This window comes from Neocloeon triangulifer, unplaced genomic scaffold, assembly GCF_031216515.1.
Source record: "Neocloeon triangulifer isolate White Clay Creek 2 clone unplaced genomic scaffold, ASM3121651v1 ptg000001l, whole genome shotgun sequence".
Classification (NCBI taxonomy): Eukaryota; Metazoa; Arthropoda; class Insecta; order Ephemeroptera; family Baetidae; genus Neocloeon; species Neocloeon triangulifer.
The window spans coordinates 10,306,387-10,333,036 of NW_026775544.1; the positions used below are offsets into that span (position 1 = coordinate 10,306,387).

General features: G+C 35.9%; 3 protein-coding genes across 3 annotated transcripts in view; 2 read left to right on the forward strand and 1 right to left on the reverse strand.

Moving 5' to 3' along the window:
* Positions 1-620: 620 nt before the first annotated feature.
* LOC132201302 (myosin-VIIa) lies at positions 621-22,689 on the forward strand. The gene is made up of 34 exons (XM_059627360.1): positions 621-777; positions 9,659-9,699; positions 10,817-10,930; positions 11,243-11,392; positions 11,449-11,633; positions 12,192-12,313; positions 12,367-12,623; positions 12,844-13,009; positions 13,070-13,586; positions 14,230-14,736; positions 14,926-15,187; positions 15,243-15,386; positions 15,940-16,167; positions 16,228-16,443; positions 16,495-16,701; positions 16,757-16,948; positions 17,004-17,224; positions 17,431-17,677; positions 17,732-17,905; positions 18,237-18,464; positions 18,517-18,696; positions 18,751-18,868; positions 18,926-19,052; positions 19,111-19,280; positions 19,339-19,529; positions 19,974-20,092; positions 20,147-20,417; positions 20,472-20,609; positions 20,660-20,842; positions 20,894-21,095; positions 21,240-21,468; positions 21,520-21,617; positions 21,981-22,150; positions 22,204-22,689. Exons 2-34 carry the CDS (start codon positions 9,682-9,684, stop codon positions 22,417-22,419), a joined length of 6,567 nt encoding a protein of 2,188 aa, XP_059483343.1. The 5' UTR covers positions 621-777; positions 9,659-9,681; the 3' UTR covers positions 22,420-22,689.
* Positions 22,186-26,650, reverse strand: part of LOC132201314 (tectonic-1-like) — a 44,239-nt gene continuing 39,774 nt past the window's right edge. Inside the window, exons 5-9 of the mRNA XM_059627387.1 lie at positions 23,707-23,812; positions 23,277-23,381; positions 23,093-23,227; positions 22,923-23,021; positions 22,186-22,862 (exon numbers count right to left, since the gene is read on the reverse strand). Coding sequence (XP_059483370.1) covers positions 22,688-22,862; positions 22,923-23,021; positions 23,093-23,227; positions 23,277-23,381; positions 23,707-23,812 — 620 coding nt within the window. The 3' untranslated portion in view covers positions 22,186-22,687. The remainder of the gene's footprint in view (positions 22,863-22,922; positions 23,022-23,092; positions 23,228-23,276; positions 23,382-23,706; positions 23,813-26,650) is intronic.
* Positions 25,369-26,650, forward strand: part of LOC132201319 (protein slit) — a 34,583-nt gene continuing 33,301 nt past the window's right edge. The window contains exon 1 of the mRNA XM_059627400.1: positions 25,369-25,490. The gene's annotated coding sequence lies outside the window, so the exon portion shown is untranslated. The remainder of the gene's footprint in view (positions 25,491-26,650) is intronic.

Sequence of the window (26,650 nt, forward strand, 5' to 3'; positions counted from 1 at the left end):
TTTGTTTAGGTCTGGCCCAGTCAGCCCTAAAAAATGATAGTTTTAAGTTATAAACATCAATAATCAATCAATCATCTTTTTCTGATAAGTTATAATTACGTGTACAGTTTCAAAAAAATTTTTAAAATAAATTTAAATCATGTTTTATTTTTTTATAGTAAATATTTAATAATTTTTAAATTAAAAGCTTTTATTAATTTAATTTATATATTATACTGTATAAAATAAAATCATCATTGGTGAATAAAAAAAATATTTTTTTTTTGTCAGGTTAAACTTTATACAAGAATGTGCTAAATAATTAGCAAAATGATTTGAATATAAAATTATTAATTATAATTGTTGACAATAAATACTGGGAACTGTCATTTATGCGTGTAAGTGAAGTGATTAAAAAAAAATCGATCAATTTAATGCAACTGGAAGTGTAACAAATAACACATAAAGAGAGGCAATTTAAATATGACAGAATTCGTCCACTTGAGAGTGTATGTTGGTTGCATGGTCGGCTCATTGTTCGCCAGATGTCTCACCTGGAGGGCCGCAGCGAGTCGGTCGTCTCACCTGTGCGCCAGGGCGCGCCTCGCTCGTTTTCTCACCTGCTCGCCGAGTTCTCGGGGCGCAGCAAGCCAATCAGGTGTTTGACAGGTGTCACAGTGCATCCTCAGTGCCCTTGCCGGATTTCGCTAGGATTTTCCCGGATTGGGGAGCGCCGGCCGGATGCCGATGAGCCCGTGGTGAACTCCACCACCCCCGCACCACCAGGCTGAACAGCAGGTGAGTCAAAAAGGCACCAATTCAGCGGTGCAGCGCCAGGTACGCTCTTTCCGAACCGGTCACTGACCTTGCCGGTGCCGCGACCACGTCTGTCATATCAAGCAGTTTTTCCAGATTAGCCTAATTAAGAAGCGTCTCGACTCGCGAAACTGGATTCACCAATTTTAAAAATCCTGCCATCGCTCCGAGGCGTGATTTTAACTCCGGGTTTGCTCGTTTGAAATAGGGGGAGAGCTTAAAAGTAATTTCCCCCATGAAAACATCTCAACTACATTGTCTGAATTTAAAACTTAAAATGATTGAATCTAATATGAAGTAATACTGGAATAGATTCAATTTACATTTGATTCAATTTTAATTTTAAATTCAATAATTGGTTTTTAAAATCAAGTCTTTTACAGTTTCCTTCACACTTGTTGGTTTTTGAGGTGGGAATGAAATCATCACGTATTTGTGGCCAGTTAAAACCCGCAAATCGTTGTTAGTTGCGAGAGGAATAATTGGGGACCGAAATTAAAAGCGCATCCAATTTCGGAAAACAGCTAGGAGAAGTGAAATTGGCCCATTATCACGCTGCCAAGATCAGAGGTTGGAATTATTACGCTTCCGCGCAGAGAGCGATTTCCTCCTACTTTCGTGCGGAGGCACTTGAAGTAGAAAAAAAAATAAGAGGGTTGCGCCTCTGCTATAGTCAGTCGAGCGTTTTTTACAGCGTGTGCATGAAGGTCGGCGTCTGTTTGTTGGGCTTTAAATGCAATTATGGCGACGCAAATTGGCGTCAAGTTCACGGGGCGATGATTAATTCCAGCGTCTGCCGCCGCGTGCTTTGGAACCCAGCAAAAGTTTTCGCGACTTTTGCAGCGCCTCTTCGTTTTTTCGGAATATGGGTCAAAATGAATGGCTAGCTGAGTAATTATTCCACAACCGGCTCTCTTCTTTTATCAAGATGCGCGGCCAGCACTCCGAGTTGCTGCTATTTCGCTCGACAAGGCAATAAATTAAGAAAAAAAAGTGTGTGTTGGCTGTTGGATGGCCCGATGGCCCAACCCAAAATCACCACGCATTTTTCAGTTGAAACTTTGATCAAATTTAAAATAGAGGAGAATGCAAGATCATGTAACCTTTATATAAGATAAAAAATTGTAAATAATTGATATAACAGAACATTTATTGTATTTTATTGAAAATATTATGCTTATTTTTTGCTCTATTTTCGTGGATATTTACAATCTGCCACTGCCACATTGATTTAATAATACTTATGGATATGTACTTACCAAAGTTTTAATTATATTTTTAATAATATTATTATATATTTATAGACTTAGAAATCAAAGTAGTATCCTTTATTTATAATGAAATAACAATAATTGCTACAAGCTAAAAAGTGCGCAGTAAAATCCTAGATGAATAATTAACATAAATTTGCAATATTTTTACATAGAACTTTGAAAATTTGCAACCCTAAATTATTTTACGAAAATAAATGTAAAATATAAAATGTAAAATAAAATTATATTTTTGGTATTTAGATTTATGATTTAATTTTAGAACTCATGGTCTATGAAGTAGCATCAATTTTGTGCCTTTAAACCAACACATACAATAATTAATATTCACGTCACCCATTAACGCGGTTACGTGAGTGAAATAAGAAACAGCTATACAAGAATAAGCATGTATTCAAGCAGTGTGTGAGGCACAAACAAGATGCATAGGTCGGCGGATATAAGAGGCAGCTCATCTATCTCCAGACGGTCTTTCTCTCTCTTTTTCAACTTTAAACAAATGCTGGTGAAAGAACAGAAAATGAGATTCGAGAAAGATAAGATCTCTAAAGTGGTTCTCAAGAGGTGTCAAATATAGAATGACATCTCTCCAAAACGCTTGATTAATCTCTCAAAAATACTGTTTATTTCTTTTCTTGCCGATTTGTGTACATTTCATCCTTGAAAAAATGAAGATTGTGTGTTTTCTTTTTTATAAAGAAAGATAATGAGCTGGCAAACTCCATAATTTGGGGGGAACCGACATAAAACGAAATGAATGGAAGACAGCTTTGCAACTCACAGTCTTCCGATTTGTCGCGGCGTGACATACTCGGCGCATGCAAAACATGCTGACTAATTTAAATTTTACAGTAGTGTGTGCGTGAATAGAAAATCACAAGTCGGCGAATCATGCTTGAGTTGCAGGCGCGCTTTTATTTTTCTTCTTTACTCAGCATGCAGCTTTCTTTCGAACGCGTGATTTCTCATTATATTTATATTTCTGACTGACAGCAGAAAGTACAGTTACGCCAGGGTGCCATAAAAATAGCTAGGATAATAATTAACATGATGGTGAGCATGACTATTTTATAGTTTCGGAAACAAGCTTCCTCTCCCAACGGTGCACACCTGACGTACTTATTCTCAAAATTCAATCAGGACTCACAAATCAATGGGGGATTAGAGTTTAGAGTGCTTTTAAATAAACTTTTTAAACTTTAGATTTCTTGAGATATCAATGATGCGATAATACACTAACAAAAGTGCGTTGGAATTTTAGAGCCTTTAGTGATACAGATTGTGATCAATTTAGAACTTTTATCTCTTTAAATTAACGATTTAGTGCTTTTTAAGTTATCTCTGCGTCTATATAATTGTTTGTAAATTATGTATTTTCCACCCTCGAACAAATTAAAATTGTGCGTCAAATTTAATATTAGAGTTGCTCAAATTTTGAATTCATTTTGTTGAATATTGTTTGAAATGATAAATGTTTTGAAAAATTGCATTTTTAATTTATTTTCTTTAAAATTTCTTTACGCAGATATTTTTGAGCTTAAAATTACCATTTTTTGGCTTTTAAAATATTTCTAACAGCAAAAAGAACATAAAAGAATTTGGATATTCAAACGGGTAATAAATAATATTTTGTTATAAACCCATGAGTAAATTTTTGTAGTCGGCCACAAAAATTTGTTATCTGTTCAATTAAAATCTATTCAATCTATTCTTTGATTGAATATTGAAAACAAACCCGTATTTATTCAGTAAATCAGTCATGAATTCGAGAAATTCATGCTATTTTTGGAAACCCTATATGATACAATATAGTCCATGTTTTAGTCGATTTTAATTTTTTTTTTGCATTTGAAAAATTGTATAAAAATTTGGCATGGAATTTATTTGATTTTCTAAATAAATAAAAATCTGAAATGAATATAATCAATTGAATAATTATAAACAAAAAATTGATTGAAACTCTTCAATTTTTCTAAAATTTATATAAGAGAGTTTAAAACTGTATTGCTAAGAGTCCTTTTCTTGACGGTCCTGAGGTAAAAACGTAGTATAAAAAGCTACGGAGAGAAAGAGACGAAAGAAAGCGTTGGAGAGACGCAAAAACAATGGCAAATGAATGAAACCTGAGGGAGCCAGTTTGACCTGAAGACGCGAAAGAAGAAGCGGCACAGCAGCTTTTCTCACTGACGGAGCGGTCCTTCTCCAGGCAGGCCTCTCTTCTTCTTCTTCAAATGCTCCACATACCACGCGGAATTAAATTCAAATCGACTTACTGGAGCGTGAAAATAGCCGCGGCCAGTTCCAATTATGCCTATCATTACCCTCCCGCGTGCATTATCTCTCTTTTGTAAAACAATCGATGCAAAATACGCAACACAAAAGCTTTGTTTGTAATGCACGCAATTGTTTTCCAAACGCGCGGTGACGTAAGCAAAAGCGGCGGCGATGGATGCACCTGTTCTGCTATGAACCGTAACTTTTCTTATACCTGCCTCGCTTTCAAAGCACCGCGAGCTGGAAGATTGGAGACGAGCATCCCTTGTGGTTTCCTCGTCGCGGGTCCAATTCCTCCCGACCCGGGGGCGCGTTTTTTCACGCTATCCCCACAATTTTATTGCACAGTACCTCGTGGTTTTTGTTTCTTTTGACTTTTAAAGAAAAATCAGATGCATTATGTAATTGATGAGAATATAAAAAATCTATTATTAAATTACATTAAAGAAGCATTCGAAGATATTGTTTTATAGAAATAAAAGCTAATTATAATCAATCTTAAAGGCGATGGATACAAATATTTTGTATTGAGATGTATACTGTATAGGATTTTTGAAACTCTTAGGATTCATTTAATAAAATAAAATAATTTATATTTTCTTTTACAATAATTGAGAACAAGATTGATTTTAGTGCTCTAATTAAAATTAAATTTGACGTCCTACAAAATTGTTCAATCTGCTTTATTTATCTTTTATTCATCCCAGTTTTTCCTACATTGCCTTTTTCAGCCATGAAAACAATGTTACTTTGAATGCAAGAAATAAAAGAAAAGCACACTGGTGCTGGCGCTAGTTTTCGCACAGCATAAGAATTTTCCTTAGTTACCGCACAGCGGCTGCGCGGCCATTTACAAAAACTGATCAATGCACTGCGCAGCCGCTGTGCGGTAACTAGGGAAATTTTTTGCTGTGCGATAACTAGCTCCAGCACCATATGTCAATCTCCAATTTCTGGCAATCTCTTCACTTTTACTTCTTGGAATAAAATTATAAAAATTCTAGTAAAATATTTAAGCTTAAAATAAATATTTTAACTTCCATAAATTAAAATTGTATGAAGCAAAGTAAAATAAAAAATTTATAAAAATTATATTCAAAACCAACAAAAATAGTTCACCATATAAAAAGATTAAAAAAAATTATTTTTAATGTTCAAATTGTAGATTGAAATATATAAAATACAAATTTAAAAAAGGTGAGTTTTAATTATTAAAAACAAATAAAGTTGCGATCAGTTTAACTTAATTTCAAAATCTTATATAATTTTTTCTTGATGAAACCCTAAATTAAAATATGTTTTTGTGGGTCGCAACCTAAATTATTCAGCAACTGAAACCAAAACAATCGTTTACGAATATTGCGTGCATCCGCTTGGCTTGTGTGCGTTTCACGGCAAAATGATGCCGAGATAAATCTCTCTATGCAAATTTGGCCTGCGCGCGGGATGAGGTCGGCGAAAAAAAACGAGTGGGCTCTCTCAACTGGAGCATAATGAGTGAAACGAGAGTTTGATTAGTCCACTGATTTGTTTCGTGCTGTTCTGTTCGGCAGAGTCGAGAAACGAGGCATGAAACAGCACCTAAGAGGCTAAAAGTTTTGCCATCCAAGCAAAGTATACGCTTCCGTGAAGTGTTATACTCCGCTTGACTTGTCGCAAATTTTGTTTTATTCCAAAGGCACAATCTCCCTGTTACTTAACTTTCTGTAAGTGGCCTTGATTCGCGTTGTTACTTGGAAATATTGCAGAGGCTTTGTGGTGATTAAGAGGAAAGAAAACGCGAGAGAGATAAAGGAGTAGTTTGTTTGCTTTTCCTATCAAATGACAACTAGCGAGAGATCAACGTAAGAATTAAATTTCACACAAAGGAGAGATGTTTGTTGAAGATTATTAGATAATTTCCAACGTAACCAAGCCATGTAAAAAATTTGATTATTTAATAAACCATAATTGAATTGCTGGTTTTCAATCTTGTTTGAAATGATATGTGAAATATCAACAATAATTATGAATTTTTACAAAGAATCACAATTTTAAATAATTTGATACGTTATAAAATGCGTTCTGTACTAAAAAAGATATGTTAATTGCACATTTTTAAAATGAAACTACATTGGATTTTCCTGTGATAATTATTTTTAATTTTGCATTAATGCAAAATTAAACAATTATTGTTTATTTATTTATTCATCTTTTGTGTAATTCCATTTTTACTAGAATCCATGCCTGGATTTAAATCTGCAATTGTTTTTTGTTTTTTTAATTTATTTTTTGTAATTCAAATTGTATAGAGCTGACTTTTTTATTTTAAGAAATGGATAATGGCAAAAACAAGTTCTAGTCCCACCAGTCAAAATTGGTATCCACATATTATTTACAATTATAATATTCAGATGTTTTGAGTAAACAGTTATTGCTGATTTAAAAGTTACTGACCGTTTTTCGGGCAAGTTTCACCAGAAATGTATCTCATCAACTTTTATATCTATAAACAATGTAATATCTTATACAAATCTATTATTCTTTCTTCAAAAGATCATAGTCTTTTTCATCGGTTGTTATTTGTGATATTCTGGTACTATTTTAGCAAATTTAATCAAATCTATGATGTCGTTATATAATCCGCCAATGTCAGCAGAAATTCTTTGTTCATTTCCTTTGCACTTATTGGAAAAGAGTCCAGATTCTTCTGCAAAAAAATTGCAGTCAGCATTCTCATTAGAGGTGCAAAGTTTGCGCTGCAAACTTAAAAGTGGCATGAATAGAGAAGCCATGGAAGGGCCGTGCATCACGTGCATGGAAAACGACGCGCTGTAACAATAGATCGGCAGCAGGAAATCGAATTAGAGTCGCGCACCGCCTGATCGGCCACAAAAAGAGAGACAAGCAAGTAGAGCATCATTTGGTCACTCGCGCCGCTCCATATTCATCATTCAATTCGTTTTATTTTCTATTTTGTGCGGAGAGCTCGGAACTAATTAAATTGTTTTGCGAGTGAAAAATATATATCAAGTTACAAAACCGAGTTAATTGACCGCAAAAAATTATGCGGTGGTTTCCTCAGCTGCCTAGCAACGAACGGATTGAGTAAGGAGGAAAGAAAGTAAATTCAAGACACTGATCTATGGATTCCTGGCTGATTGGCGGAATCGCACTAAACCGCAGCGGGAAATAATAATCAATGGGAACAAAGACAAGAAAAATGCTAATAACGGTTCGCCATGGCGGCAGCAGCTTGTTTTTTTTTCTTTTCTTATTTTGCTTTCATCAAGGCGTCCGATTTCAAATATTGACTCCCCAAACGAAAACGACGATGAGTTTGTTGGCGCAAGTTTATCGGCATCTTTCCGGGCCGGTGGACGAGCAGCAGGAATCTCAGCCTTGTCGATCGCTGAAGGCTCTAAAAAGTTAAAGAGGGAAAAAAACAGTTAGCCGCGCGTCTGACCAGCGTGGCTTCGCTTTCTGCTGGTCGCCAGTAACACACATGCTAAACAGCTTCAAGCCTTTTTTATTTGAGCTCCCATTAGTCATGAGCTTTTACCAACCTTTTTATTTTTAAGTACAAGACAAAACAAAAAACACTCTTTTGAGCACACAAAAATCAACGCAGTTTTTAAAAACTGAAATAAAATGAATCGTATATTGGATTTTACGTTGATTTCTAAAGAAGTTTTAATTTAATTTTCAATTTTTCTGAAAGTAAAAACAATTTTTTGCAGGCAATGATTAAAACTTGGGATAAAAGCTCAATTAAATTTTGATCCCTGGCACAATTTTTCAATTTGTTTTAACCCCTACTCAGAAACTTTAACTTCACACAAGAGAAACAAAAGCATTAAAAAATTTATAGAAAATAATCACGCAAAAAGCATCACATTGAACTTGCTATAGAAATTAATTTTTACTCAAATTATTTATTTTTTTCTTAAAAGTTTGTAAGATTGAATCAGAGAATAAATCAATCTGCATTAAAAATTGAGTCAAGTTCAGGGCCTCATTTATAGTTGTCCCCGGTTGAAGTGAGTGTTTCAGTTTTTTTCTTTACGCCCGCCGACATAATTATTTAAACACAACATTCCGTGGGAAGTATCGCACAGCACCGAACTCGGGATTCTCTTTCTCTCACTATGCGCGCTGATCTAAATTGTGTCTCTGTGGAGAGACGTCTGAATTATATGGTTTGTTACCGGCGTTGTAAACAAAACGACCGAAATGCTAATGAGCCGAAAATAGAGGACCCATTTGTGTCATGTGAGGGCATTAATGACCCACGACTGACACTTGAAAAATCATCAACGAGTATGCGGGTAGGATTCCACGCCGTGTAAAACTTGTACCGTTCAATAGCAACCAATATATAGATTAAAATTCTAATAAAATAACCATATTTCATTTTGTGCGGTAGAATTTTATGATCAATTTGTTTATTCAGTCATTTATTGTCTAAGAAAAAAAAATCAAGATATTTTTATTTTTTTTAAACAATTAAGAATCTAAAAACCAAAGAAAAGCCGACTTTAAATTCAACTCACCGCATTTCATATTGACCTTTTCAAGAAAAGGGAAATTATGGCTAGCTACAGGTTAAAAATTCTACTTATGGTATAAAATTTGTAAATTTAAAATATAAGAAAAGGGAAAAAAATAAAATGCAATTTTGTATATAACTCTTCATTGTTTTGAAATTAATTTACCAACTATTGTTAAGACTCAAAATTTACAAAGTTATTATTGTTTTTAATTAAAAATTTTAACCCTACAGATAGATTACATAACTCACTGAAAAAATTAATCATTATTTTTCAAGTTAAATAATTTCATTGCATTGTTTCCAAAGCCGAATTTATAATTAAAAATTGCAACAAAGTTTTAAAAAGTTTCAAGCAGATTTAAAGTTTTAATCTTAAATAAAAATTTAATTTAAAAAAAATGCTAAAATAATTTTAAATATATATATATACATATATTATAAAATATTTTTAATTTATATTTAACAACTTTGCGATTCTTAAAGTGATTATTTATTTTTAAAATTATAAAAACCTTTATTTGGCAAAAACTGTCTAACAAAATTCATGGCACCATCACAATCAGCCTAAACAGCAATATATTTTTACTACAACTCGCGTAGGATTGTATAAAATATTCAGACACACACACGTGAATCACCAACGAGGTCAAATAAGGCGGGACGAACATTAAAGTTCGCGTTCGGACAAGGCGTATTAAAATATTGTTTGAAATTCGCACTACGAAAAATTGATTTACGCCTCTACCAACATAATTAATTCAAAGAAATTCGTCTCACGGTGTTTCAGGTGCTGCTCCTTAGCGGTTCGCCATGGTGATCGTGACCAGGGTAAGTGACAAACGGAGGCGTCTGACCTCAGCGACCTGCGCTTTTAATAAAATTAACAAAACACCGAACTAGACACATGTCTGAACCTCTGACAGGCTACAAATAGAACACCTGCTCCTTAGCCCTTTTGAAACCTTTAATTATCTTAATTTATTTAAAATTAAAGTAAAATTTTATTTTTACTACGCAGCAAGAGGAAGAGCAACTATAGTTTTTCAAGATGCAATGCTTTGACATGAAGGTACCCAAGATGATTTTTTTTGACTGATGAAAAAAGTGGTTTTAACTTATTTAGTATTATTATTTTTTTTTTAATTGTTTCGAAATGAATTTTTATCACATAATACATCTTTGAAAATTGTGTCAAGCTGATCAAAATTTAATTTTTGAGTGGAAAAAGAGTTTTTTGAGCTGTCCCATTATTATTATTATTTTTTTTAACATTATTTTAGCTGGCTGAATTTAAATTTTGACCATTGGAAAATTTCAGGACAAAAAAAGCATAGTTTTTTGAAGAAAAATAGAGATTTTTTTATCAACCTTTCGTCATAATCATTGTAATGTAAACTTATTCTATAAAAATTGATTCGTTTAAAAAAAATCCTTTTTTTTCCTCCATTTATAAAATGTGACTTTTTATCATTTTTTTTTCTTTCTAAAAAATAAAAAACTTTTTTCCTCAGTCTTAATAGGTAGAGCTATTTTACTAGTTTCGCTTTAGAGGGCGTGAATTTTATTACAGTTTATTGCGCTCATTTCACTCCGTGTTGCCATTTTTCGTCATTTGATTAGAAGTAGTCAGAGGGGAAGTAGAAGCGGAAGTGCTTCCTGTGTCTCTTTGCCCGGTGCGCACCGAGCATTGTTTTCCGACCACCCCCGACAAAGCCATGCGTAACAGTCCCTTTTGCCCGCTATTTACATGCTCAGTTTTCGTTCAGTTGTTGGTAAATAAAACGCAGCTCAGTTTTCGGTCCATTATTGTTATTATGAGACGGAATATTAACGCGTTCAACTCGCCCAGAAAGGTAGATCCAAAGGGTGTGGGACGGAATAACCGGAGCTGCGTTTTGTTGCACAACAACTCGTTGTGAAATTTAATTGGGTTTCTGTACTTTAGGGCGATTACATATGGGTCGAGCCCGTTTCCAGTTATGAATTTGACGTCGCTATCGGCGCCAAAGTTACAAACACAGAAGGAAGAAAAATACAAATAAAGGACGACGACGGCAAGGTTTGAAATTTTCATTTGGAAAAAAATTTGATTTTAAATGAATTTGAGCATAATTGTGGCATTATTTTTATTAAAAAAAATTCAACTAAACTTTATTAAATCAATGAATTTTATTAAATGCCATGCATTTAATTTAATTTATTTAAACTAAATTATTGAGCTCAAAAAATTGAAATATATTGATTAATTTTATTTATGAATGTGTAAAAATTTTTAAATTATTTATTATTCTACAAAAAATCTTAATTTAGCCCGATTTAGCCACTTGCGTTTTGCACAACTCACATTTTTAAATAATTAATTAAAAATTAGGAACAATGGCTGAGTCCGGAGAAGATTCGCATCAAAGCGATGCACGCGACTTCTGTGCAGGGCGTGGAGGACATGATCTCGCTCGGCGACCTCCACGAAGCGGGCATCCTCAGAAATCTGCTCATCCGCTACAACGACAACCTCATCTACGTCAGTACTTTTTCTTTAAAATTTTATTTTGAATTAAAGTAAACGATAATCCGCAGACGTACACGGGCTCGATCTTGGTGGCTGTGAATCCGTACCAAGTGCTGCCCATTTACACGGCGCAGCAGATCAAGCTGTACAAGGACAGGAAAATTGGCGAGCTGCCGCCTCACATTTTCGCCATCGGTGACAACAGTTACACGCACATGCGGCGCTTTGGCCAAGACCAGTGCATTGTCATCAGGTTAATTGGATTTTGTGTTCAGTCGTGAAAAAATGCGCCGTAGATTGATCCTGTTAGTCCGGCGCTCATTCCATTTGGAAGGGGTTAAAGCAATATTTTTTTATCGTCTCACGCCACTCTTCAAAGGCTTTAAATTTCAAAAGTTGAAGTTTTTTAAGATAAAAAAGAAATAAAAATATGTGCAATTCTTCATTAATATAGTGTTTACTTTTGCTAGCTGAAAATTATGTTAAAAAGAAACATTTAAATTTCATTTAATAAATAGGTAACTTTATGAACTGCAAGTTAAATTTTATTTGATTATAGTTTTTCTTTATTAAAATAATAAATTTTCTTTTAATGTTATCTTTAGAATATTTTAGAATTATTTAATAAAACTATAATATGAAAACATTTTTAATTTTTTCAAATAAATTTTTATTTTGACCTGGTCATAATTCTTGAAAACTAAAATTTGTCCAAAAGTCCAAAAGGTCTAAATACATATTTGATACTGTATAATTTTTACATTTTAGTAAATTTAATCAATGTTTAATGTGTTTTTTCATAACTTTTCAGTGGAGAGAGCGGTGCAGGAAAGACAGAAAGCACAAAACTGATTTTGCAGTATTTAGCCGCCATAAGTGGAAAGCATTCTTGGATCGAGCAACAGATTCTTGAGGCAAATCCAATTTTAGAAGGTACTTAAAAACAATTTGTTTCATGAGTTTTTTTTAATGGAAAACTTTTGCAGCTTTTGGAAATGCGAAAACAATCCGAAATGACAATTCCTCGCGTTTCGGAAAGTACGTCGATATCCATTTTTCGCACAGCGGCGTCATAGAGGGTGCCAAGATTGAGCAATACCTGCTGGAGAAGTCGCGCATTGTTGCTCAAAGCACAGACGAGCGGAATTATCACGTTTTCTATTGTATGCTTGCCGGATTAAGCTCGGAAGATAAAAGGAAACTGGAGCTGGAAGATGCCTCACACTACAAATATTTGACTGGGGTATGTTTTAAGGTCATTCTTTCTCCGCCGATAGTCTTTATTTTTGCTTTTTTTTTTTGCGAATTATTTACTTTATTGCAAAAATACTATTTTGCTCAACATGAATTTAACTGGAAAATTTTAAATTAAAATTTTCCTCTTTATATGAGAAAAAGACTTCTGAACAAATTTTTTATCCACATTTAAGTTTTTAATTTAATTTTTTTTTTCTTAATAAAAGGGTGGAAGCATTATTTGCGAGGGGCGAGATGACGCGGCCGAGTTTGCAGACATTCGATCTGCGATGAAGGTCCTGTTGTTTTCGGACCAAGAAATCTGGGACATTTTGAAATTGCTGGCCGCTTTGCTGCACACAGGAAACATTCGCTACAAGGCGTCGGTCATTGGTAAAGTTTTGGCACTGATTTCACTGATTTATCTAAAAGAACCGTTTTTTTTTTGTAAAGATAATTTGGACGCGACTGAAATTCCGGAGCACTCGGACGTCCAGCGGGTGGCGAACATTTTAGGCGTGGGGAAACAGCCGCTGATAGACGCCCTGACCAGAAGGACGATTTTCGCGTCGGGCGAGTCGGTCGTGTCCACCCTTTCAAGGGAGCAGGCGGTCGACGTCAGGGACGCCCTTTCCAAGGGCATCTACGGCAGACTCTTTGTCTACATTGTCAACAAGATCAACAAGGCCATCTACAAGCCCAAGTCGACGTCCTGCAACGCCATCGGAGTGCTGGACATTTTCGGTTTTGAGAATTTTAAGACCAACAGTTTCGAGCAGTTCTGCATCAATTTCGCCAACGAGAATCTCCAACAGTTCTTCGTGCAGCACATTTTCAAACTGGAGCAGGAGGAGTACAATCTGGAAGCCATCAACTGGAGGCACATTGAATTTGTGGACAACCAAGATGCGCTAGACCTGATTGCGGTCAAACAACTCAACATCATGGCTCTGATCGATGAGGAATCAAGGTAGATAAATCCATTAAAAGAAATATATCAAAAATTTCAATTAAAAATCAAAATTCTTTTTCCGATCTGGGGTCTTTTTGAACAGTTTCTATTAGGACTCTGAACAAAAGTCTCTAAAATCTTATTGCTTGCCAAGAAATTCCTGAAATTGCCACTAAAATGCGCCAATTTTAATCTAAATAATCTTAATTTTCTGATAAAAATTTACTTTTTTATTTAAAATATTAAAATATAACATATTATTTTTAATATTTATTATTATTTTATTATTACTGTTTTATTCACTTTTGCTTGTGAGGGGCGCGCACCACACTTGTGTTTAAGTTTTTAAGTGATAAATTTTTTTATGAAGTTTTATTTCTACTGATATTTATGTGAAGAATAATTAAACCTCCCCTACAATTGGATCAACTAATTTTACAATTCAAATTATACTTTCTCAATAAATGAAAATTGTAAAATGACCTAAAATTAAAATAAACAATTTAAATATAAAGAAATTGCTGCATTTCCACTGTATTTAAAGTAAATTTGATGTAAAATGCAATAATTTGTAAATATTTAATTTCCCCTGTACAATAATAATAATAACAAATCTCCTCGAGTGTCAACTTCTTCAAACAAACAAATCTTGTGTTTAAAGATTTCCGAAAGGCACAGATCAGACCATGCTGGCGAAACTACACAAGCAGCACGGGTCTCACAGGCACTACCTGAAGCCCAAGAGTGACATCAACACCTCCTTTGGCCTAAGCCACTTTGCCGGAGTCGTCTTCTACGACACCAGAGGCTTTTTGGAGAAAAACAGGGACACCCTCAGCGCCGACCTGCTGCAGCTGATCCACATTTCGTCCAACCCCTTCCTCCAGCTGCTCTTTGCCGACGACATTGGAATGGGCGCCGAGACCAGAAAAAGGACCCCGACTTTGTCAACGCAGTTCAAAAAGAGCTTGGACTTGCTGATGAAGACTCTGTCCAACTGCCAGCCCTTCTTCATCAGGTGCATCAAGCCCAACGAGTTCAAGAAACCAATGCTGTTCGATCGAGCCCTGTGCTGCAGACAGCTGAGGTACTCGGGCATGATGGAGACCATTCGCATCAGAAGGGCAGGCTACCCCATCAGGCATTCCTTCCACGAGTTTATTGAGAGGTAAATGAGAAAAAAATCAAATAATAATAATTAGCTATTTGAAATACTCAGAATTAAATCAGATTTAAGTGAAGGTTAAATGAGAGACAAATTAAATAAATATGAAGTAGAGATTTGTCCATTTGTAGAATTTTAACCAGGTTTTTTTATATTTATATTTTTTTCAATTTGTCAAATTTTTTTCAACAGATATCGCTTTTTAATTCCGGGAGTGCCGCCTGCCCACAAAGCAGACTGCAAAGCAGCGACGGCCAGAATATGTCAAGCCGTCCTGGGAAGGTCAGACTACCAACTGGGCAAGACTAAGGTTTTCCTTAAGGACGCCCACGACCTTTTCCTCGAGCAGGAACGAGACAGGGTGCTGACAAGGTACATAGTTGTGCTGCAAAAGAACATCAAATCCTGGGTCCATCGAAGGAGATTCCTCAGGCTCAAAGCAGCCACCAGAGTGGTGAGTGAAAAATTTCATCTAGGTTTTTTCAGGTTATTAAAATAATGAATTTTAGATTCAACAATACTGGAGAGCGCACGCTCAAAGAAGGCGCTACCTGGAAATGAGAGTTGGTTACATGAGGTTGCAGGCGCTAATTCGGTCCAGAGTGTTGGCCCACAGGTTCAGACACTTGAGAGGCCACATTGTCTCCCTTCAGGTAAATTATCTTAAAATATTATAGAGGCTCTTTATAATTTATACAAGAAAGTATTAAATTTATAATAAATAATAAAAAAAAATATTGGGGGACATTCATTAGAGATATCCTCCCGGGCTAACCATGTTTTAAGTATAGCTAGCCAAGGAGATTATCTCTAGCGAATAAGTCTCATTATATATTAAATTAACTTTATTTAAGTCTAAAATAATTTATGCAATGAATATTTTATTATAGTTTCATTTTAATTTGTTTTATAAATTTATTTTAAAATAAGTCTTTTATAATAATATTAAATTTTTTATTTTAATTTAAATAAAGATGAAAATTTTGGTTAGATAGTTTAAAAGTGAGAATTTTGCCACACTATTTTGATATTAAAAATAGCATACACAACATATATATAATATATATATTATGATAGAGCTAATGCGTAAGAATTATATTGTAGAAATACAATTCGGCATCCATTGATTGCAGTGATAAGTATGCAAATGTTCATACATGATAAATGATAAATAACAAAATATTTTTTTTTTTTTTAAATAAACAGGCCAGATGTCGTGGCTATTTGGTTCGAAGAGAGGCAAAGAGAAGAATATGGGCTGCTGTGAAACTGCAGTCTCATGTCAGAAAAATGATTGCGCAGCGTCAGTTCCACAGAACTAGGCACGAGAGAAGGAATCAAATAGAAGCTTTGCAGAAAAAACGGCAGGAGGAGAGGGAGTTGGCGCAACAGGGTAACAAAAGGGCTAAGGAAATCGCCGAGATGCACTACAGGGTAATTTATTCAAGTATGACTTTTGATGAACAAAAAATACAATATTTTCCCATTCAACAGGAAAGACTGGTCGAATTGGAGAGGCGAGAGATGATAATTGACGAGGAGAAAAGGAAGAAGGCAGAAAATCAAAGGTCGAGAATTGAAAGTGCAGCTCGGAAGCAAGAGGAGCCGGTGGACGATGGAAAACTTGTGGAGGCAATGTTTGATTTTCTCCCGGACCAAAGCTCGGATCAGCAGAGCACAGGCAGAGGAGCGGCCAATGCAGTTTTCATGGTATTTTCCAGAAAAAATTCAATTTGTTAAAATCTAATTGTTATTTATCAGGACTTGCCGACTGCCAATACTGATGATTCACTACCCACCGACGACGAGGTCATGCCCCCCATCCAGCCTGCCAATGACATTGACCTTTCAGAATTCAAGTTCCAAAAATTCGCAGCCACCTACTTCCAAGGAAACTCGACGCACCTCTACTCAAGGAAGCCACTCAAGCAGTCTCTCCTGCCCCTCGAAACTCAAGGAGACCAACTGGTAAATTAACAATCAGCTATTAGCATTATTTTAATGTTATTTTAAAAAAATTCAGGCTGCACAAGCGCTTTGGATCACAATCTTGCGCTTTTGCTGCGATTACCCTGAGCCCAGGTATCACACAATGGTCAGGGACACTGCTTCAGTTATGTCCAAAGTGACGGCAACCCTGGGCAGGAACTTCATCAGGAGCAAAGAGTACCAGGAGGCGCAGCAAATGCACAACCAAACCAATGGCGTGGAAAATGTGAGTTTTTATCTATTTAGGATATTTTGAGAATATTAATTTGAATTTTATCCAGGGTAAGCCTGAAAGTCCCACTGCTAGGTCCATCCGCCACAAGCTGGTGTCCCTCACCCTGAAGAGGAAAAACAAACTGGGGGAGGATGTGCGTCGAAGGCTGCAGCAGGACGACGAACAAGCGGCGGACAGTTATCAGTCCTGGCTTGAGTCCAGACCAACCTCTAACTTAGAAAAGTTGCACTTCATCATTGGTCACGGCATCTTGAGAGCTGAGCTCAGGTAAAATTAGAAAATCACATTTGTTTCATATTTCAAAAAATTTATTTTTAAAGATCACATTATTTAAAATTATTATTTATAATGATTTACTATTTAATTTTAACTTAAATACAGGTTCCAAGTTTTTTTTTTAAATTGTTTAAAATTTACAATCTTTTCTAAAAAAGTGGAAATTTTTGAAGACTCTACATTATATAAAATTTCAGGGATGAAATTTACTGCCAGATCTGCAAACAGTTGACCACAAACCCTTCAAAATCCTCACACGCCAGAGGTTGGATTTTGCTCTCACTGTGTGTGGGGTGCTTTGCTCCCTCTGATAAGTTCGTCAACTACCTGAGAGCTTTTATCAGGGAGGGGCCACCAGGGTACGCGCCCTACTGTGAGGCAAGGTTGCAACGCACCTTCCACAACGGCACTCGAAATCAGCCGCCGAGTTGGCTCGAGCTGCAAGTGAGTTTTCAAAATCAATTATAAAACTTGATTCTAATTCAAATTAAATGTTAGGCAACTAAATCCAAGAAACCCATAATGTTGCCAATTACATTCATGGATGGAAATACCAAGACGCTTCTGGCGGATTCGGCAACAACCGCTCGGGAACTGTGCAATCAGCTTGCGGACAAAATCTCCCTCAAGGACCAGTTTGGATTTTCACTCTACATTGCGCTTTTCGACAAGGTAAAATTGTATTTACAAAATATCAAATTCTACTTTCTGACAAAAGTTGCATTGACTAAATTTTGTAGAGAAAATCCAACCTCCTATTTCTCCCAAACTCAAGCTGATAAATTTTTACCAACAGTCAATATTTACTATTATTGTTAGAATCGCTTATTTTAAAAGAATTTTCATGTAAAATAACACATTAATTTTTTAATACTTTAATTTACCTCTAATTTGCAAAAAAAATATTTTATTTTTTAATGATTACAAGGTTTCATCTTATAGCGAAATGAAATTATTTACTTTGAATTTGTCAAAATTAGTAAAAAAAATTTATTCTTTAAAGGTTTCATCCCTCGGAAGCGGTGGCGATCATGTTATGGACGCTGTTTCGCAATGTGAGCAGTACGCAAAGGAACAAGGCGCCCAGGAGAGAAATGCGCCCTGGCGCCTGTTTTTCAGGAAGGAAATTTTCGCCCCCTGGCATGATCCTGCGGCGGACGCCGTCGCCACTGACCTAATTTACCAGCAGGTTGTTCGTGGGGTCAAGTTCGGAGAGTACCGGTGTGATAAGGTAAAAATAATATATAAAGTGGAAACTGTAAATTTAAAATTTGAATTATCAGGAGGAGGACTTGGCAATGATAGCTGCCCAGCAAATTTTAGTGCAATTCGGCCCCAATGAAACTTTGCAGCAGGACCAGTTGTTCCAACTGCTGCCAGGTTACATTCCTGATTATTGTCTGACTGCGTCGGACAAGGCGCTGTCCAGATGGGCCACTTTGGTCTCACAAGCCTACAAAAAGGTTTATATTCGGGAATCTTCAATTGCGGAATAATTAATGAAAGTTTATTTCCAGAGTTATTACTTGAAAGAGAAGGTGCCCATAATGAGAGTGAAAGAAGACATAGTCAGCTATGCAAAGTTCAAATGGCCTTTGCTCTTTTCAAGGTTCTACGAGGCCTATAGAAATTCAGGTATTTGGTTTTTATCCAAATTATTTTGTTTACTATAAAATTGCTCAAATTGTCAAGGACCAAATTTGCCGAAAAATGATGTAATTATCGCTGTAAATTGGACTGGTGTATACGTTGTGGACGACCAGGAGCAAGTTCTGCTTGAACTCTCCTTCCCAGAAATCACAAGCACTGCAAGTCAAAAGTAAAAATATCATTTCCCATTGCCTAAAAAAGTATTTTGATTAATGTTTTAATTTCAGATCTGCTCAAGTTTTCACGCAAACGTTCTCCTTATCGACAGTGCGGGGAGAGGAATTCACTTTCCAGAGTCCGAATGCCGAGGACATCAGAGATTTGGTTGTGTTCTTTTTAGAGGGACTGAAGAAAAGATCAAAATACGTGTTGGCCTTGCAAGACTACAAGGCGCCAGGTACTGATTGACACCTTTGCTTAGTTCAGTGGTGCTGATTAGTCTAATTTTTGTTCAGGCGAGGGCTCGTCATTCTTAAGTTTTGCAAAGGGAGACTTAATTTTGTTGGAAGACGGCTCCACCGGCGAGACAGTGCTTAACTCTGGCTGGTGCGTCGGAAGGAGTGAGAATTCCGGAATGAAGGGAGACTTCCCTGCACAAAGTGTATACGTCCTGCCCTGTTTGAGCAGACCACCTCAGCACATTCTGGTATTTGCAAATTTTATTATTTCCACTAATTTTAATTCAATTTGACACACATCTAAAATTAATTTAAACGCCGACTTAAAAAATAATTTCAAAATTTGAAGTTAAAGGTTTATTTTTATTTTATTGCTATCAATCAATTATATTTAGTGTAAATTTTAATAATACTAAATTTAAAGAATTGAGTTTTAAAACTTAAATTTAAATTTATTGTTAATTTGGGCATATTTGGCTGATTTTTTTATTTTGGGTTATATTAAATCAATTTGAAAATTTATGTTTAAAAGCTAAGGTAATTAAATTTTATTGATTGTTTGTTGTGGCTAGTAAATATTTAGATGATAAAATTTTTAACGTGTTTCGAGAAATGTGTGAATCATTTGTTCATAATGAAGATTGACGAGCATTATCTGATTTTAATAATTAATCATCATTGTTATTTATTAGTCCCTGTTCAGCGTGGAAGGGGTAGAACCTCGGACTTTCCCAGCTCAGCAGACTTCATTCAATGGAGAAACCATCGAGAAACCTCACACTTTAGCACAATATGCTGTAGAGCATTTCAGGTATAACTATTATTTTTAAACAATTTAATGGAAACTAAATTGTGGATATTTTAGAGCACCTGCAAAAAGAAGCATATCAAAAGCAGCCCTGGCGCTGACGGCTGCTAGAGGTGGCTCTTTAGGCCTCGGAGATGACCTTTGGAGGCACACCAGGGACCCAATCAAACAGCCCCTGTTGCGCAAATTAGTCGGAAAAGAGGAACTGGCTGAGGAGGCGTGCTTTGCCTTCTCATCAATCCTCAAATACATGGGCGACTGGCCCTCCAGAAGGGCGAGAAACAGTTCAGAGCTGACTGACAACATGTACGATGGACCCCTCAAACATGTAAAATTATCTAAAAAATTCAAATTTTTTAAATTTAATGTTTAAAATTTTTAGGAGATTCTGAGGGATGAGATTTATTGCCAGTTGATGCGCCAGTTGACGGACAACAGGCACAGATTGAGTGAGGAGAGGGGTTGGGAACTCATGTGGTTAGCAACAGGTCTCTTCGCCTGCAGTCAGCGACTTCTCAAAGTAAATTGATTTTAATTTTAAGAAAATTCTATGAATTTTTATTTTAATAGGAACTGACCCTTTTCCTGCGAACAAGGCGACACCCTATTGCGCAGGATTCACTCCAAAGGTTGCAGAAGACGCTGAGGAATGGTCAGCGAAAATACCCTCCACATCAGGTCGAGGTCGAAGCCATCCAACATAAAACCACACAAATCTTCCACAAGGTCTACTTCCCTGATGACACGGATGAGGTAATTTTTATTAAAATTATTTTCAAGCAAAAACTTAAATTTATTAAATAGGCGTTTGAGGTTGATTCCTCGACGAGGGCGAAAGACTTTTGCACCAACATTGCCAACAGACTAAACCTCCTCTCCGCAGAGGGTTTCAGCCTGTTTGTGAAAATCGCTGACAAAGTCATCAGCGTGCCTGAAGCAGACTTTTTCTTTGACTTTGTGCGCCACCTAACAGACTGGATCAAAAAGGCGCGGCCAGCCAGAGATGGTAAATTTTCAATTAAAAATTTAAAAATAAAAATAATGGTGATTAATCCTGTTGATTTATTTGAATTATTTTTATTTAATTTGAATTTCAGCCCATTTTTAAAAATTTTAATCGATAATGATTGTAATTAAATTACTGAAACAGCAGGTGGAGTTCCTCAGTTCACATATCAAGTGTTCTTTATGAAAAAATTGTGGACCAACACTGTCCCTGGCAAAGACCGAAACGCAGATCTGATTTTCCACTTTCACCAAGAGCTGCCCAAACTGCTCAGGGGCTACCATAAATGCACCAAGGAAGAGGCCGCCAGACTAGCGGCGCTGGTTTACAGGGTCAGATTTGGGGAGAGCAAGCAAGAGCTGCAGGCCATACCGTAATTTTTCAAAATTTTCAATTTCATCAACTCTATATGATTTCTTTTTAGGCAAATGATGAGGGAACTTGTCCCTGCGGACTTGCTCAAGGTTCAAAATGCTGCCGACTGGAAGAGAAGTATAGTTGCTGCTTACAATCAAGATGCAGGCAAGCAAATTTTATTTATTTTTTTTTTTTAATTTATTATATTGCTTGATTTTATTTTACAAAACTTATTTTTATTATTATAAATTTTATTTGTATTTTCATAAATAATTTTTATAGAAAGTTATATTTTTATATAATAAATTATATAATAATTAATAACAAAATTTTATTTATTATTTATAAATAATAACTTCAGATAAATATTATATATTATATTCCAATAGGTTATAATTTGAAATGAGTATTTAAATCAAACAATGACTAAAATATGGGCTGATGTGTGGTTAAACTTGGAATTTTTAAAAATTAAATTATAATTCAAAATTTATAATTTAATCTGTCAATATACTTTTAACTTTGAAGGCTTGAGTCCTGAGGATGCCAAAGTGGCTTTCCTTAAAATCATCTACCGCTGGCCTACCTTTGGCTCTGCCTTTTTTGAAGTCAAGCAAACCACCGAGCCCAACTACCCTGAGAACTTGCTAATAGCTATCAACAAGCACGGCGTCGGCCTCATCCACCCGCAAACAAAGGTAAAAATTCAATAGAAACAAATTAAGTGTCAATACGAAAATTTAATTTCTAGGAAATTTTGGTCACACATCCATTCACTCGCATTTCAAACTGGTCTTCGGGCAACACTTACTTCCACATGACCATTGGCAACCTGGTCAGGGGCTCCAAATTACTCTGCGAGACAGCGCTGGGGTACAAAATGGACGACCTTTTAACCTCTTACATTTCCCTGATGCTTGCCAACATGAACAAGCAGAAGACGGGGTCATCAGTCAGGGTCAAGTGACTTTTTTTTATCTGATAAATTAACTCTAGAATTAAGGGAGCTTATTTTCTCATCAAACTGTAGCCGTCCACAAGGAAACCCACCACTTATGTAAAAATTACTTGAATCTCAAATTTAATCTACACTTACAATTGAATTTTACAATGTAAAAATTGCGTTTTAATAATAGGGTTGTTGATGTATATTTACAATTTATGTGCTATTTAAATTGATAATTATTGCAAATTAAGAAAAATAAATAAATTCTTGTCACAAAACTGTTCCTTTCTTAATTGAAACGCCCGAGTTTACTGTTGCCAATTAAGAGAAAAGCAGTCGCAACGAAAAATGTCCAAAAAATAATCAACTCCTCCATGTTGTCTTGATTCTTGAAAATTTGTATCAAAGGGTCGAAAATCTCAAGCCACGAGTTCTCAGAATGCTCCGTCATTTGCAGCCAGAATCTTTTTTTAGAAATTAAGACGATAATTAGTCCACGGTTTTTTTTTAGCTCATGAACCTACTTTGAAGTCTCCGTAATTGAATCGACGCGGAGAAAGTGAAGAGAAGTGGAGACGAGCAATTCAGACGGCGCTGGCAGGGACAAATTCTGAAGCAGGGGACTAAAAGAAAAAGTCCTTTAGCAAAAAAGTAGCTTGACTTCGTCGGGGTCAGGCGTTTTTAATACACTCACTCGATGCGGAGACCGACCATCCTGCTCAATTTCACACCTGCGGCCATGAAATGCTCCGAGAAAAGCGCTTTAATGGAAACGCCCGTCATTACTAAGCAGGCGTCCTTTTCGCTTGAATTATTGTTCACTGCGGACCTGCACCAAGGCATGTACAAAAGCTGCGGCGTAGGCTGATAATATTTACCAAAGTATGGGCACCACGTCTGTGAGTGACTCGAAATTCCGGTCGCCCTTTTTCGCTGCGTGCTCGCCGTAGTAAAGGGAGTCAAAAAAGTCGGCCAGAGTTTCGCTGCGGACATTTGCGAATGAATAAAATCTCAAAATAAGGAGGAAGAAATTGTGGTGCGGCAGGCGAGAAATGCAACCGGCGTTTGTTCCACGCTCTACAGGTTGCCTAACTCGTAAATCTATTGTGCATTTTTATCAACATACACCAAAAATTATAAAAAAAAAAACACGTACGCTAAAAATTATTTCAAAAAAGGTTTCTCCCATGTTCTCAAAAATTGAATAAATTTGTTTAAAATTAAGTCATAGCAGATGGACTTTAATGTACTCAATAATTTATATAAAAGATCTTTGTGGAAAGAAAAATTAGGGTGCAAGTTTCCTACCTTAGAAGGGTGCAGTTGCTGATTTCCGGTAGCTGCAGTTTGAGTTTACACGACGTGAGAATGTCAAAACCAAAAGAGGCTGGCAATAAATCCACGCAGTCACCGTCTGCAATGAGAAAGTCAGAACAAATTAGTTATATTTTTTCCCCACGCGCAAGGTAAGGAACGTTTGCGCTTTATGGAATTGGACAAGAGGCCTGATGATTTCCTCTCGCTTTCGTTCCTTCATTTTTTTACTCTCCGCCGTCTTCTCTGGTCGAAGTAATTAAGTTTGCTCCCTGGCGGCTTCTCCGCCAGAGAATCTATTTCATAACGGCGGAAAGAAGAGAGACTGTTCAAACACAGTGGCAAGTATGGCAGAAGAAAAATAGCTTTCTCCTGTCCAATAAAATAAATAGTCGGCAATATCTAGAACAAGCTCTTCTAGAAGATCATAAAAATAACTTTATTATTGTTTACTTTTCTGGATAGAAAAAATAATCGAAAATGAAGTTCAGGAATAATCCGCTTTTAACATTATAAGTGAATAAAAATTATTTTAAATAAAGCTTTATAAATATTTTAAAATTTAAAAATATATTATATTTTATTTTTATTATTTAGATTTATATTTAAAAAAAAAAAATATTTAACTTAAGTATTTCATACAAGTTTTTGATATTGAAATAATATGTTATCAAAGTTCTCCTACTTCTGATATCAGTGTTCCTGCAATTATTTGTTTGCAATTTGTCTTACAGAAATGTATGAATTTTATTTTAAATTTACTTGTTAAACGTAAGTTAAAGCAATGATGTTGGAAATATCTCCAGCCTTTTTAACTTTCCGTGCTACTTGCAAGATCAATCCATGTTTTAATTCTGTTAATCCGCGATGAGGCAATCAACAAGCAAGAACACAAATTCCCGGAGAGTGAAGCGGAAACATCCACAAAGAAGAGTGGCGGAGCAACTAATGAGGCAATCAATAATCAACGCCCGGCGCTAATGAGACCCTTATTTACAACCCCGGCGAGGAGTTTGGACAGCTTTTGGTGGAGCAAAGTTGATACAGGTTGCGCGCATGACTCTGCCTCACAATTAGTCTAGAACGAAAACATGCACTGCAAATTATGGAGGTGAGCAAAAAATTCCCCCCGGCCTGACAAAGAGCAGAGCAAGATGCAGTTAAACCCTTTCATCGCTCTGAGCGTAAAGGTGGATTAATTTGGCCTCACGTGAATGCTAATTGAGCACCCTTGTAAGCGTTCAGTGAGAACTTGCACCTGATGCTTGCCTCACAGATCAATAGATTTCGTGCATGAATTCATTACGAGTTAAAAAATTTTGAAAATATATTATAAAAAATTTATAGGTAGCAAAATCCTATATTTTTTTAAATAATTAATTAAATTCAAAGTATTTCATACTTTATTTTTTTTATTTTGTATATTATTCATAAAATTCTGCTTCATTGAATGAACAAAATAATTACATCAGATGAAATTGGATTAATTAGCAATTGCGGTGCATCAAGTGGAACGAATCGCAATAATTTTGCAGAGAAAACGCCGAGCAGAGCCACAAGTAGGAGGCATAGCATCGAGTCGGTGCATTTTATTGACCCGTGGGAGGTCAGCGAGTGCGTGAACACTTGCCGAGGGCACCGCCAGGGTGTGCGAGGGTCGCGGTGCCCCTGCCGCCTCCTGCTCGGATGCGAGGCGCGGGCGGCGCAACTCTCTGTTAGTTAGTGTCGATGATCAAGGCATGGGGCTCCAAGGTAGCCTCCGCTCGCACCGACTCTAGGTAAGTACCCAAACTGCAAACGCAGCTCATAATTCCATCCACGTAGTTCTTTATCCGAAAACTCTGAATTTTTCTTGACTCGCAAATTATTTATTTCTACAATTTTCAATGACAGGTTAAATGTTTTTATTAATTATTTTAATTGCCAATTGATAAATAAATATTAAATTTTTTATTTTAAATGTTTGTCATCATTTTGTAAATATTAGCTGATGTTTAAGTAAAAAAAGTTTCAAATAATATATCAAACAATACTAAATTATTCAAATTTCAGTGGAAAATATTATATTATTTAAAAAAATTAACGTGACCTTAAATTTATTTTTTATGCGACGTACATTTGGAATGAATGAATTTTAACCTTGACATCCGAGCGCATAATATTCAGTTGAGTGACGCTTGAGAAGAGCCTCAAAGAGCACACCCCTTATCAAAAATTGAATCTCTACATTGCACGCCGCGGTCATTCAAGAAAGGTCTCCTAAAAAAAGAGCCCTGAAGGCCCCTATATATGGTGTGGGAGGATGGGGGCCCCTCCGGCCGGTGTATTGCCACGCAGTATAAAGGGGCTCAAGTTGAATTTGACAGGCACACGCTGTTTGAATTATTATTTGCTCGCGGAGCACATTTGGGCGTCAGGAGCAGCGATCAACAGTCTGAACAGTCGCAAGCAAAAGCCTTTTAACGGTATGAAAAGAAAAGGAACAAAAAGATACAACCCTTTCCTCGCTGCCAATTAATTATTCAAAGGGAAAAATGAAAAAACAACCTGAAAAAAAAATGAATCGCTTAACTAGTTGACGTCACGGTATGTGACCGTGTTTTTTTACGAAAAAGAATAAGAATCATCAAAATTATAACAAAATTTTAATATAGTTTTTTATATTACTATAACAATAAAATTAATGATTTTAATTTTATATTGGGACGCCATTGCTAATTTATTTGCGAGAATGCTCTTATTTGGCGTTAATTGAATTTTCTAAAGTGGCTCAGTTTCACTCTAGAGGACAATTTTCTGATGAAGCTAGTCCACTGTTCAAACGAAAAGTTTGTCGAAAACCATACGCCTGAACAAACAAAGTCCTACGAGAATTGGGACCAAAGCAAAAAGTTTTTAGGGCGTATACTTGTTGAATAAGTTAATTAACTTGGCGAAA

Excerpts from the sequence above, each read along its gene's own strand:
- LOC132201302 (XM_059627360.1), top strand. Across the intron at positions 18,465-18,516 it reads GAGAGTACCGGTGTGATAAG|GAGGAGGACTTGGCAATGAT; the intron begins GTAAAAATAATA and ends TTGAATTATCAG. Across the intron at positions 19,530-19,973 it reads GACCACCTCAGCACATTCTG|TCCCTGTTCAGCGTGGAAGG; the intron begins GTATTTGCAAAT and ends GTTATTTATTAG.